A 13,001-nucleotide genomic window follows, 5' to 3' on the forward strand; every position below is an offset into this window, starting at 1 on the left:
AATGTAATGAATCGTTTTTCCAATGAGTCATTTTCCTTTTCGTTGTGACGTCAAGACGAAAAATTATCAAATTGGCCGCGCCCACTCATTGCGCGCGAAGACACCAAGGAAAACTTGAAAACATCATGTCGACAACAAGACGCTGTGTTCTGAAGTGCATATCAAAAGTGACCTTTTTTTCACTGCCCAGGGACGAGCATGTGAAGAATCAGTGGCTAGATTTATATTTACAACTACAGGGTGACCATCTTCGATTAAGTTTCCCTCAGCACTCTTGTAAAACCCAAAATATGACCACATTTCAGATTTTCGCTGTCACTTCCTTCCGCCATGTTTTCACACAAAACAAACCCATGCTGCATGCTGCATCTACGTCTGACTGCGGCTAACTTTGGTTGATTCTGGACAGTATTTATTGTAAAGGGTTTTCAAACATGGTTTTGATGTTAAATCAAATTTGAAACCGTAATACTAATTGTTTCATCCATACGTCATAACACTCTTTGAGGAATACTTCAATGTCTATACATCATATTACAGTGTGGGCTTGTTTGATTCAGGATCGTCTAATGTAAGTTGCAATATTCCATTTTTTTATATCATGTTTATTTTTTATGAAGTAATAAACCAAAATGTGATCAATTATGTTTATCTGTTTATTATATAGTATGTGAATTTCACACACTAATACTCTCGGTAGTTTGGTCTCTGAGTAAAACATATTTGCTCGTTGTATTCTACTAATCAAGACCTTTCCAAAGATATATAACACATGGCTATGTGAGCTTTTTGATTGTTTTACTGGTTCTAAATATGACTGTTGTGTGTAAATTTGCAAATTATGACAATGGATAGTTCTAATTTGTCAGAAAATTTAAAAGCAGTATTTTAGAATTGGTCAGATCAGCACAAAGATAAGAGTTTAAGTTTAAAAATACATATAATGAGCAGATCAAGGAAGTGCTTATTGAATTTTTACATTTTCAGAATTAAAAAGAATAAAAATGTGTTAAAAGAACAGTTAAACTAGAAAAAGTATGTCATGTATTCACTATGGACTTTGTCATGACTTTCCATATAATATAAAGATTTTTATTCATTTCAATTACTTTCCAGGCCAGGAAAACACCATTTTAAAAATCCCTGATATTTCCATGTTTTCCAAGACTTGGGGACCCTGGATTGCCTTTGTGAAGAATTTGGCCAAAACAAGGTATCTTAGGCTACGTCTACATTAATCCGGATACATTTGAAACCAGCGTTTTCCTTTCAAAACGCTCTCCGTCCACACTAAAGTTTTCAAGCATTTTCCAAAAGTTGCTCGTCCACACTGAAACGTATGAAAATGCTTAAATCGTGTCACTGCGCATGCGGAAAATCCCTGCTGCATGTACGGTCTGAAACACAATTGTCCTCATGTTCCGTCGCCGGACACCAATTCAGAGTAAACTTCCCTTCGCCTTTGAAGGAATGCAATGTGAAGGTTGTACAAAGTAACATTTATTTTTAACAACGCTATTAAAGTAAGTATCAGGCACAACAGCGACGCTATAACATGGGCCGCCATCTTGATTGGTTTTAGGGATGTACTGAAATTTCGGCCACCAAAAATATTCAACCGAAAATTGCAAAAAGGACAAAAATATGAACCGAAAATCTATGCCTCCCCGCCCCTCAGTGCTCAGGTTTCACTCTCGATCGATCTAGCCATAATCACGGTAATACCCAGCAAAGGCCAATGTCAGCTGTGTGGAAATACTTCAAAGCCGTACAGCCGCTCCCTATACGCATATTACGCAGTCTGCATAGGGCACCAACTCCCTAGGGGGGCATCATCTTACCCTAGGAGGGCATAGATAGTTCAGCGGGTGCCCTTCTTCGCATGTTATACGTTACTCAAGGACCCGAAAGCAGTTGCGGAAAACAGACGATCGATTCACGACAATCCTCTTGACTACTGGTACATGAACAAAGATCGCTTTCCATTGCTTGCGCGGACTGTACGTGGTATTTATCTGCCCCAAGCACCAGCGCACAGACAGAGAGAGAGAGAGAGAGAGAGAGAGAGAGAGATTATTCAGTGCATTATCTTGAGATGCTGCACTGAATAGTCTCTCTCTCTCTCTCGGTGCTGGTGCTTGATGAGAAGAGGAACAGTCTCTCCTGTCAGAAAGTTTAGCAACTTTTGTTCTTGAAGAGAAACCTGACACTTTTACTTAAACAGAAAGCAGTCCAATTTGCTGTGTGTAGCAATTACATTAATATATGTTCAGCCCTGCAAAACTTTGTTCTTCACTTGAGGCTACATCTGTCATTTACAGTTTGAGGTTGGTTTTAGTTCTATTACTGCTGTTTTGCACAATAATTTTATATTAAAGTGGAAATACGTTTACATAAACAGAATAGAGGTCCTCTGCCGTTCTGTGTTTTGCCTGTTGTTATCATTAAAATGACTGTGAAGCATATTTCAACTTTTTGAATTTGCAAGATGCTATACTTGAGCTGCTACGTTCATTACTTGACTGCTGTTTTGCATATCATTAGAGTTTTCTAGAACGTTACATTATTTGGATAGTTGGTAAAAATAAATCTGTTAAATTTGATTGTTAAAGAACTGAATAAAGAATATTATATTTAATATTGTTTTAATATATTTTCTGTCCAATTTTGTTGCGTTACTTTCAATAAAAGTGTGATCATTTTATTGGTTTGTAGTTTTTCAATTCACATTCATTAAATTCATGACATTATTTAAAAAGTATAATATTAATAAAATTATAAAAAAAAAAAAAAAAGTCATTTTCGGTTTTCGGCCAAGTGCATCTTGAATTTTCGGTGCATCACTAATTGTTTTGGTTGGATAGATCACATGACTAAAAACGCGTCATCGTTTACCAAAGCATCCGTTTTCACAGTCCACACTAAAATGCGAAAAAGGCGTTTTCAGATTGATCCACTTTGGAGTGCGTTTTCAAAAAGCTCAGATTTCGCGTACAAAAACGCCATCTCAGTGTATACGGAAGGACAAAACGGAGGGGAAAAGATGCGTTTTCAAACTAAAACGTATTAGTGTGAACGAGGCCTAAGCTTAACATTGCAGCCTAACATTTGCAACAGCCTTTGTATTGGGAGTACACATCCGATGCCTTAAAATGCTGCCTACGTAGGCAGCTGACTAGGTTTTTAAACAGTGTTTAAAGATAGAGCTTTAAACTGCTACATGTTGATTTCAGAAACTTCAATTACATTTTACTGTAAGTATTTAGGATTATTGAAACAACAATATCTAACAAATGCAATTTAACAAGGGAATACAAATCAAGCTTATGAGTGTGTATTGAGGAAGTGCACACCAATATTGACATTACAAAAAAATGATGCAAATAGTTTAGGTGATATGCAAATTCTGATGGCCAGACAAAGTTTTTTCCCTCATTGATTCAGTAAAAATGAGATCTCACCTGAAACACAGCGTGTGCCAGTCCGTGTTGAGCGCCTGTAAATACTGCTCATCATATATGTGCTGTCTGCAGCCCGAACACACCGGTAACTTCCTAGCAGCTGAACAACACAAACACAATTAATACACAGTGTTAGGTCAGATGAGAAAACAGATTCATAAGCATTGATGTCAACGATGTTTGGTCACAAGATAAATGACAATCAATGGCATTTTGGCATAGTTTTAGTAGTCCGTATGACTTCAGTTCTCAGAGCTTCAGCAGACGCAGTCCAGTGGCAATCACGGACAGAGACGACTATCTAAAATATATATATTTCACACTGTAACAAACACTTCTCCAGACCATCTTTTTAGCCTGGCAGTGAAAAATAATAAAGGACAAGACATGAATACAGCGCATTTACTGTGAGTTCGTCCACCATGTTTTTTCCCTGTCTCAGCATAACTAGTCCTGCATTTCTGAGATTCTCATTGGTCAATGCTTGCGTACGTCAGAGTGCATTAAAGCAAAAGATGAAAACTTCTCAACTTTTGGCCGGATGATGGAGCGTCAGTATCGCAAATCCTTGAGTTTTCCCTCTCCGTCCTTCCGACACATAATCCCCATTTAATTTTTTTTCATTTTCCTCATTAATCACTGTGCAGACATCATTCCATTGTGTGGAATCTTAAATATTTCTTATTTAATTTATGTCAAAGCTAGGCCTGTCAGTTGATAAAATTGTTAATTGAAATAATCGCAATTAATTGAATATATCAATATTTGCTAAGAAAAGGCCCCTAAATAAAGATCATTTAATGTGATAAAACATAATTAAAATAATGATAAATTATTATTAAGCTTATAATTAAAATAATATTGTTTTTAGATATTTGTGATAGGGATGTGCACAAGTCTGAGATTCCAAATCATGCAGTGTGAAATATGTTTTGACAGAATACAACAGCAGCGTTGACCTACAGCCAATGAGAGAGCAAGAAACGGGCCGTGGGAAGTTTCAGTGGGAGGAGTCCTGATGTACCTGCAACAGAACATGAACTAGCATGGCTGCGGTCAAGAAAGTCTAATTGGACTGAAGAAATGGAGGAAAAATTAGTGGAACATTGGCAGGAGCACCAGTGTTTCAATGTTTCATCTGAACTGTAGCACAACCGGGTGGAGAAAGAGAAGAGTTGGAGAGAAATTGCCAATTCTCTTGGACAGTCAGGTCAGCAAATAGGTTGATTTTCAGTAGGTGTTACTTATTCATATTGAAACCAATAAAATATATTATTAAAAAAATAATACACATCATATTCTGAAATGCATAACATATGATCATGTTTTCGTATCTCGTATCTCATCTCGTGTGTACTCTGTTGTGAAACGTAATTTGGAATCCAGCCAGAGTCGTCGGGGATTCGTCAATAGTGAAATATTTTGTAATGTGTTCATCCCTGTCGAGGATTCGTCATGTAATTTGAAAACGTTACGACTTCAGTGACAAGACAGACAGTTGTGTAATATAAACGGTACCACAATCCGATGTCTTTGAAAGTAGTGTAGTGTGTAGCAGGCATAATCCAGTAAAAGCACTCATTCTGCGCCAGCTACACTAGTATTAAAAACACTGTTCAAATATAGAAAATATATATTTTATTTTTGCATTTCCCTGACACGAGCAGCGCCAAAATTCACCATTCCCGCTCTCATCAAATTCTGTAGTTACAATTGAGTCCACTGGGGGCGCAGTGATACGTGTTGTTGTTGAGGTGTTGAATGGGAGAAGAAGATATAAGCTGGGTCCATAATGGCTCACTTGTTCACTCATTCACTATTTCCTATATACTGGATATCTTTGAGTGCCCTATATCAGGCAAGGAGTGAATGAGTCAGTGAATTCTGAAGCTGACGTAGAGTGTCAGAGAGAGTGCTGGAGATGAAACAGAAACAACTTTGACACATTTGTACTTTTGTCTAACATGTAGGATAATAATCATCATAATAATAACAATGATAATACTTGTAATTCTTATAAAATGGTATATACAATAAATCATTCTGTTTGTCATGTTTAACTCATTAATATATACAGTATTTTCATAATGATTAAAATATTAATACTGCTAAAAACTGGCAACAAGAATAAAAACATTTGTAAAAGCGCACATTGTTGTATATATGTGTATTATTTATTCATCTTGACACTCTCCCATCCAAACTCGGCAGCATTTCTGAGTGGCGAGAAGAGATGAGGACATGGCTTTGTTTTGTTTCTGTATTGCCACTTGTCTCTCAGTCTTGAGTAATACCCATAGTGAACATAGTTCATTTGTTTCACCAGCCCCATGTTAACCTGTTTGATTTCTCTCCCTATATTAGCTCCTTGTGTATGCTGTCCTGTTGCTGGCTTGTTTAGTTTGCTCCTGTCGTCGTGTGCTCGGTTCAGTACCTCTTGTATTTATTCCGGTTTGATTTGGTTTGATTTCTTTTTCTCCATCGAGAGAGTTTTTGTTATGTATGTTTTCAGTTTATTAAAATAAAAGGTAATTGTTTGCCTATCTGCGCTTGTGTCCATCCCTCAAACACCCCATACGTGACATATGCGACTGTAATACAGTACTTAAGTTATTATCAGATGAATACATACATACTAGCATGAAATAAAATAAAATTGTATTTAATAAAATAGGAATTAAATGAAGCCTCTCGCACTCACCCACTCGTTCTCTCCCTCCCTGAACGTCAGTCCTCCCCGCGTTGGATTATGGGCAAGATAGCTTCAGCGAGTGCACATCGAATGTACTGTACAATCGAAATCAGATAGCATTGTGGGTAAGAATGAGTGAACAAATGTAGGGAACGAATTTGGATGCTACTACAAAATGGCAGACACCCAAATAGTGCACTAAATAGTGAATAGGGGCGATTTTGGACACAGCTTTACATTCACAAGCACTTTATTAGGTACACATGTACACCTACTTAATGCAATTATCTAATCAGCCAATCATGTGGCAGCATTTTCATGTATAAAACCATGCAGATACAGATAAAGAGCTTCAGTTAATGTTCCAATCAACCATTAGAATGGGGAAAAATGTGATATCACTGATTCAAATTGCATGATTGTTGGTGCCAGATGGGCTGGTTTGAGTATTTCTGTAACTGCTGATCTCCTGAGATTTTCACACACAACAGTCTCTAGAGTGTATAGAGAATGGTGCCAAAAACAAATAAACATCCAGTGAGCAGCAGTTCTGTGGGCAAAAACACCTTGTTAATGAGAGATGTCAGAGGAGAATGGTCAAACTAGTTGGAGGTGACAGAAAGGCTACGGTAACGCAGATAACCCTCTGTACTGTAGTGAGCAGAATAGCATCTCAGAATGCACAACACATCAAACTTGAGGCAGATGGGCTACAACAGCAGAAGAAAAAGTTCCACTTATGTCAGCCAAGGACAGGAAGCTGAGGCTGCAGCGGGCACAGCTGTGCCATCTCCACTCACAATATTGCCCACGTTCTCCACCACTGTGGCAGGGTGAGCAAGAGACAGAAGCATTGGGCATGGCGTCACGTCTCGGAGAGGCATTTATTTTAAATAATAATCAACATGAAATGTCCAAAAAGGGGATTGAAAGTGTAAAAAGGGAAAAGCGTTCAAAACAGAAGGGAATCTGGCAACCTCGCTGTGAAACGGGTCTCTGTGTAGGAAGGGGGAGTGTCCATGAAATCAGGAAAGTAACGAATTACAACTAATCTCGTTACAGTACTTAAGTAAATGTTTCAAATTTTTCTACTTTAAGTTTAAATAAATAATAGTACTTCTACTTCTACTAAAGTTGATTAAAAATGAAGTATTCAACAAGTTATTTTTCACTACAATTACAAAGCAAAACAATATATATATTTCTGAATTGTTGGGAAGACGAAGGTTATAAGCGCTAAATCTGTTGAAGTCTGTATAAAGTAAAACGCTCTGTGTGCATAAACAGCCGCCGATGTCCTCTCTTCTCAACTTCTTCAAGACTTTCTGCCCCGTCACTATACAAGAACTGTAATACTGTGATTTTCTGCATATTTCATTTTATTCTGGAGCCGTTCATTCAGGTACGAGGGAACCGTCTGAACACATTTAACAACTGATCAAACTTCACTTGTTTTCAAGGTAGGCAATGTGTCAAACATTAACACAATGTAGTTGGACATATATGTGGAGATATCTTGTTTACTTGCAACTATATTATTACTATATTACTATATACTATATTACTAACGTCTAAAACAAACTTTGAATTACCTTGGAAAGATACAATGCCAATAGTGTCAGAAATGAATCGGGACTCGGGCAAAAATATCACTGAAATTAACAAAGATATGGGGGGAAAAAATGCCAACGCAATGAGTTCCCATGTTTAATTAATAATATCTGATATGGTTACATACTGTACATTGTGATTTTCTTTTGACTTTTCACTGAAGATCATTTTTTCCCCGCTATCATTGCACCATCCCGTGCACAGACAGGCTCTCCACATCTATCAATCTACATCAGTTTGATATTGTACTTCCACGTTAAATTCCTTAACCGTTCGCCCCACTTAATAAAATAAACTGTCCTAGCGGGTAACACTCTCACTCACGGTGCTGTACTGTACTTTCCTATCCTGTCTCACCTGCTAGAGGCCAAAAGTGTGCAAGGGATGAGAAATCACAAAACATAATGCAACTAAATGCTACACTTTACTTAGTAATAATATCTCAATATGTTAAATAACCATAATGTTGTGTAAGGGGGCCTGGGTAGTTCAGCGAGTCTTGACGCTGACTACCACCCCTGGAGTCCCTCCAGCCAGGTCTCCTAAGCAACCAAATTGGCCCAGTTTCTAGGGAGGGTAGAGTCACATGGGGTAACCTCCTCGTGGTGGTGATTTGCAGTTCTCGCTCTCAATGGGGCGTGTGGTGAGTTGTGTGTGGATCGTGGAGAGTAGCATGAGCCTCCACATGCTGTGAGTCTCCGCGGTGTCATGCAAAATGAGTCACGTGATAAGATGCACGGATAGACGGTCTCAGAAGTGGAGACAACTGAGACTTATCCTCCATCACCCGGATTGAGGCAAGTAACCGCGCCACCACAACGACCTACTAAGTAGTGGGAATTGGGCATTCCAAAATTGGATGAAAAGGGGATAGAATTTTTTTAAAATAACCATAATGTTAATTAAACTGTATAACTGTAATACAATAATACATATACAGAACTATCATATCTCTCACTAAACACTGTGTGAAATTTTTATTATATTCAGTTGCATGTAGGAGTTGATAACATTTATAATAATCTCATTCTAGATCTGAAAACAGTTCATCTCCTCCATTATATTAGTTTTGTACAGTATGTTAACTGAAAATACTTGGACATACGTGAATGAGAATAATCCTGAAATAGGAATGTGTTTCATTCACAATGCACATTATGTAGTTTAGAGATGATTTAGAGACATGTCGAATATATCAAATGACTATTTGTATTTAAATATATGTATTCTTAAAATGTTCTGTTTGTCCAAGAATCCTCTTGCAGCAGTGCAGGTCTTTGGTATTTAGAAGGACCTGTGAGGAGTCTGTTTCTCAAACAAGAGACTGTGATTATATTTTTGTTGTGCATCTTGGCGTCCACTTCCCTCTCTATCCTGGTTAGAGATTCTTTTGCATGAATGGCCTTCATCTCTCTAAAACAATAGAGTTTAGGAGAAAAGAGAATTTCAGGACAAATGGGTTTCTTTTTGCCTATTTTTAAAACCAAAATTTGACTTGCAAATGTAAAGCAACGTGTAAGAACTCAATACCTCAGCAAATGGGAAAAACCCACTGTATTGTGATTTCTGCATGGCAGCGCAAACATTTTCAACTGTTCTAATAATAAGAACATTTTCTTGAGTACCAAATTAGCACTTTCAAATACTTTAGTAAGGAATAGATGACACAGTATATGCTTGCCAAAAAACATCACTTAAAACAATTATTTTAAACAGTAATAATTATTTGCAATTAATGATTTTAGCAGTATTTTTGATCAATTAAATTCTTTCAAGAACAAAAATGTCTTTGTGTTCTAAAAAATGGAAGTGTATATTCTATATATAATTATCATAAAGTAATTCCAACATCATTACTTGAGCTTAAGAAATAATTCACTTGAGTACAAGTAGAAAATAATAAATATTTGATTATACCTGTTCATGTGACAACACTGAAGAAATGGCACTTTGCTGCAATGTAAAGTAGTGAGTGTACAGCTTGTATAACAGTGTAAATGTGCTGTCCCCTCAAAATAACTCAACACACAGCCATTAATGTCTAAACCGCTGGCAACAAAAGTGAGTACACCCCTAAGTGAAAATGTCCAAATTGGGCCCAAAGTGTCAATATTTTGTGTGGCCACCATTATTTTCCAGCACTGCTTTAACCCTCTTGGGCATGGAGTTCACCAGAGCTTCACAGGTTGTCACTGGAGTCCTCTTCCATGACGACATCACAGAGCTGGTGGATGTTAGAGACCTTGTGCTCCTCAGCCTTCCATTTGAGGATGCCCCACAGATGCTCAATAGGGTTTAGGTCTGGAGACATGCTTGGCCAGCCATCACCTTCACCCTCAGCTTCTTTAGCAAGGCAGTGATCGTCTTGGAGGTGTGTTTGGGGTCGTTATCATGCTGGAATACTGCCCTGTGGCTCAGTCTCTGAAGGGAGGGGATCATGCTCTGCTTTAGTATGTCACAGTACATGTTGGCATTCATGATTCCCTCAATGAACTGTAGCTCCCCAGTGCTGGCAGCACTCATGCAGCCCCAGACCATGACACTCCCACCACCATGCTTGACTGTAGGCAAGACACACTTGTCTTTGTACTCCTCACCTGGTTTCCACCACACACGCTTGACACCATCTGAACCAAATAAGTTTATCTTGGTCTCATCAGACCACAGGACATGGTTCCAGTAATCCATGTCCTTAGTCTACTTGTCTTCAGCAAACTATTTGCGGGCTTTCTCGTGCATCATCTTTAGAAGAGGCTTCCTTCTGGTACGACAGCCATGCAGACCAATTTGATGCAGTGTGCAGCGTATGGTCTGAGCACTAACAGGCTGACCCCCCACCCCTTCAACCTCTGCAGCAATGCTGGCAGCACTCATACGTCTATTTTCCAAAGACAACCGCTGGATATGATACGTCTTCGGTCGACCATGGCGAAGCCTGTTCTGAGTGGAACCTGTCCTGTTAAACCGCTGTATGGTCTTGGCCACCTTGCTGCAGCTCAGTGTCAGGGTCTAGGCAATCTTCTTATAGCCTAGGCCATCTTTATGTAGAGCAACAATTCTTTTTTTCAGATCCTCAGATAGTTCTTTGCCATGAGGTGCCATGTTGAACTTCCAGTGACCAGTTTGAGGGAGTGTGAGAGCGATGACACCAAATTAAACACACCTGCTCCCCATTCACACCTTTCATTTTCACTTAGGGGTGTACTCACTTTTGTTGCCTGCGGTTTTGACATTAATGGCTGTGTGTTGAGGTATTTTGAAGGGACAGCTTATACAAGCTGTACACTCACTACTTTACATTGTAGCAAAGTGCCATTTCTTCAGTGTTGTCATGAAAAGATATAATCAAATATTTACAAAAATGTGAGGGGTGTACTAACTTTTGTGAGATACTCTACTTACTCTTACTTGAGTCATAACATTTCTCAGTACTTCTACTTGTACTTTCACTAATTCACTTGTAAAGTGAATTATTTCTTCAGTAGCAGTACTTCAGTAAAAAAAATCAGTACACTTTCCACCACTGCATGAGGTAATCCAGGATATGGGCGGGATCCAACGGCAGAATGGTTCCAGGAGAGAAAGAAAACAAGTATCAGACCTCATAAAGCAAGACTCTTACGAGAAGAACAATAACCAGAAGGTATCTAATGCAGGTTTAGTGTCAAAGGAAATCAAAGGAAAAAACTAAGTTACTTTATCTACATGTTCAATTCTTGGTAATTTCCTGACCTATGATTTGTGGTTGAGATTAAAAGCTAAATTTTTTGCCATTTTGGGCTTTGCCCATTTCTTTGGCTCAGGAGTGTACAGTTCTTCACTATTTCACGAGTAACAGAGAAGGGTCAATGGAAAAGATAACAATGCAGAACACATTCCATGCTGTTGCACTGAATAGAAGTGGCAGCAAAGCTCTCATTTCATCGGTGGAGAAGCCACTTGATGACTGGTAGAGAGCATGAACCACAGATTTCAAGAGAGTAGACAAGGAGTACTGTGTGCAACCAGACTAGCCAACTTTAAGAACTGTCCAGATCCAGCAAATGTTTCAACAGATGTGTTCAGGATGTTATAATGTATTGCTGGTGAGAAATAAAGATTTAAAAAACTAGAAAGTTTCTCAGGGGAAATTTATGTTGTGCTTCAAGAATCTGGTTACAAGGAAATGTATGTCCTGGTAGTGCACTTTGATGGTGTACTGAGGTCCTCTGGAGATGATGTGGACAAGAGTCCTGAAAAATAGACAATCCTCAAGTCCAGAATTTACCAAGACACCAAGGATGTGGAGAAACAGTCCTGGCAACAAGTGAACAGAATGCATGGGGAGCAGTGCCCAGATGTCCTGGACCTTGTAGATCTTGTTATCTGTCAGCCTGCATCCAACTTTCACAATGCTTGTTTACTGTATTGTTCATTTGTCTCGCATGTCTGTCATTTATGAAATTCAATTCATAAATTGTCTGGCTGGTAAAAACTTTTCATCTACCCGCCACCTATGCTGGTATGCTAAAATGTTAACTTCGGACCCTAATGCTTTACATCACAAATCCTAAAAACGACATTAACTAAAAACTAACTTTAAAGTAGCTCAATATTATTTAATCATGTAATTGATGCTATTGAGTTGTTTTAAGCAGGCAGCATTTAGCCTAATATATTAAATCAAATGTGTCACTTGTATAAACAGGGCTGTGCATCTATCACAAAACAGTTGACGGTGTTTTTCCTTGAGTGGCATTCCTTAATAAGCTGTATGTACTGACTGTAAGTCCATGAATCTCTTTATCAGAGATGGACGTGTGGAGTGTGTTTGCTGTCACATCAACAAATGTCACATCAACTCAATTACACATCAGTGTGTGCAGAGAGGTGGACTACACACTCACACACACATGCACACAAACTCACTCACACACTCACACAAACTCACACACACACAAACTCACTCACTCACACACACACTCACACAAACTCACTCACTTTCACACACACACACACAAACTCACTCACTCTCACACACACACACACACACACACACTCATGTTGGTCTACCTATCATTATGAGGACTTTCCATAGACATAATGACTTTTATACTGTACAAACTATAGATTCTATCCTCTAGACCTAACACAACCCCTAAACCTAACCCTCACAGAAAACCTTCTGCATTTTTACATTTTCAATAAAACATTGTTTAGTATGATTTTTAAGCGATTTGAATTATGGGGACACTAGA

General features: G+C 38.4%; 1 protein-coding gene across 1 annotated transcript in view; it reads right to left on the reverse strand.

The window, feature by feature from the left end:
• LOC127632191 (LIM domain kinase 1-like) overlaps positions 1-13,001 on the reverse strand; it is a 109,974-nt gene that overhangs the window by 95,825 nt on the left and 1,148 nt on the right. The window contains exon 2 of the mRNA XM_052110789.1: positions 3,462-3,561. Coding sequence (XP_051966749.1) covers positions 3,462-3,561 — 100 coding nt within the window. The remainder of the gene's footprint in view (positions 1-3,461; positions 3,562-13,001) is intronic.

The sequence above is a fragment of the Xyrauchen texanus genome, chromosome 38 (assembly GCF_025860055.1).
Source record: "Xyrauchen texanus isolate HMW12.3.18 chromosome 38, RBS_HiC_50CHRs, whole genome shotgun sequence".
Classification (NCBI taxonomy): Eukaryota; Metazoa; Chordata; class Actinopteri; order Cypriniformes; family Catostomidae; genus Xyrauchen; species Xyrauchen texanus.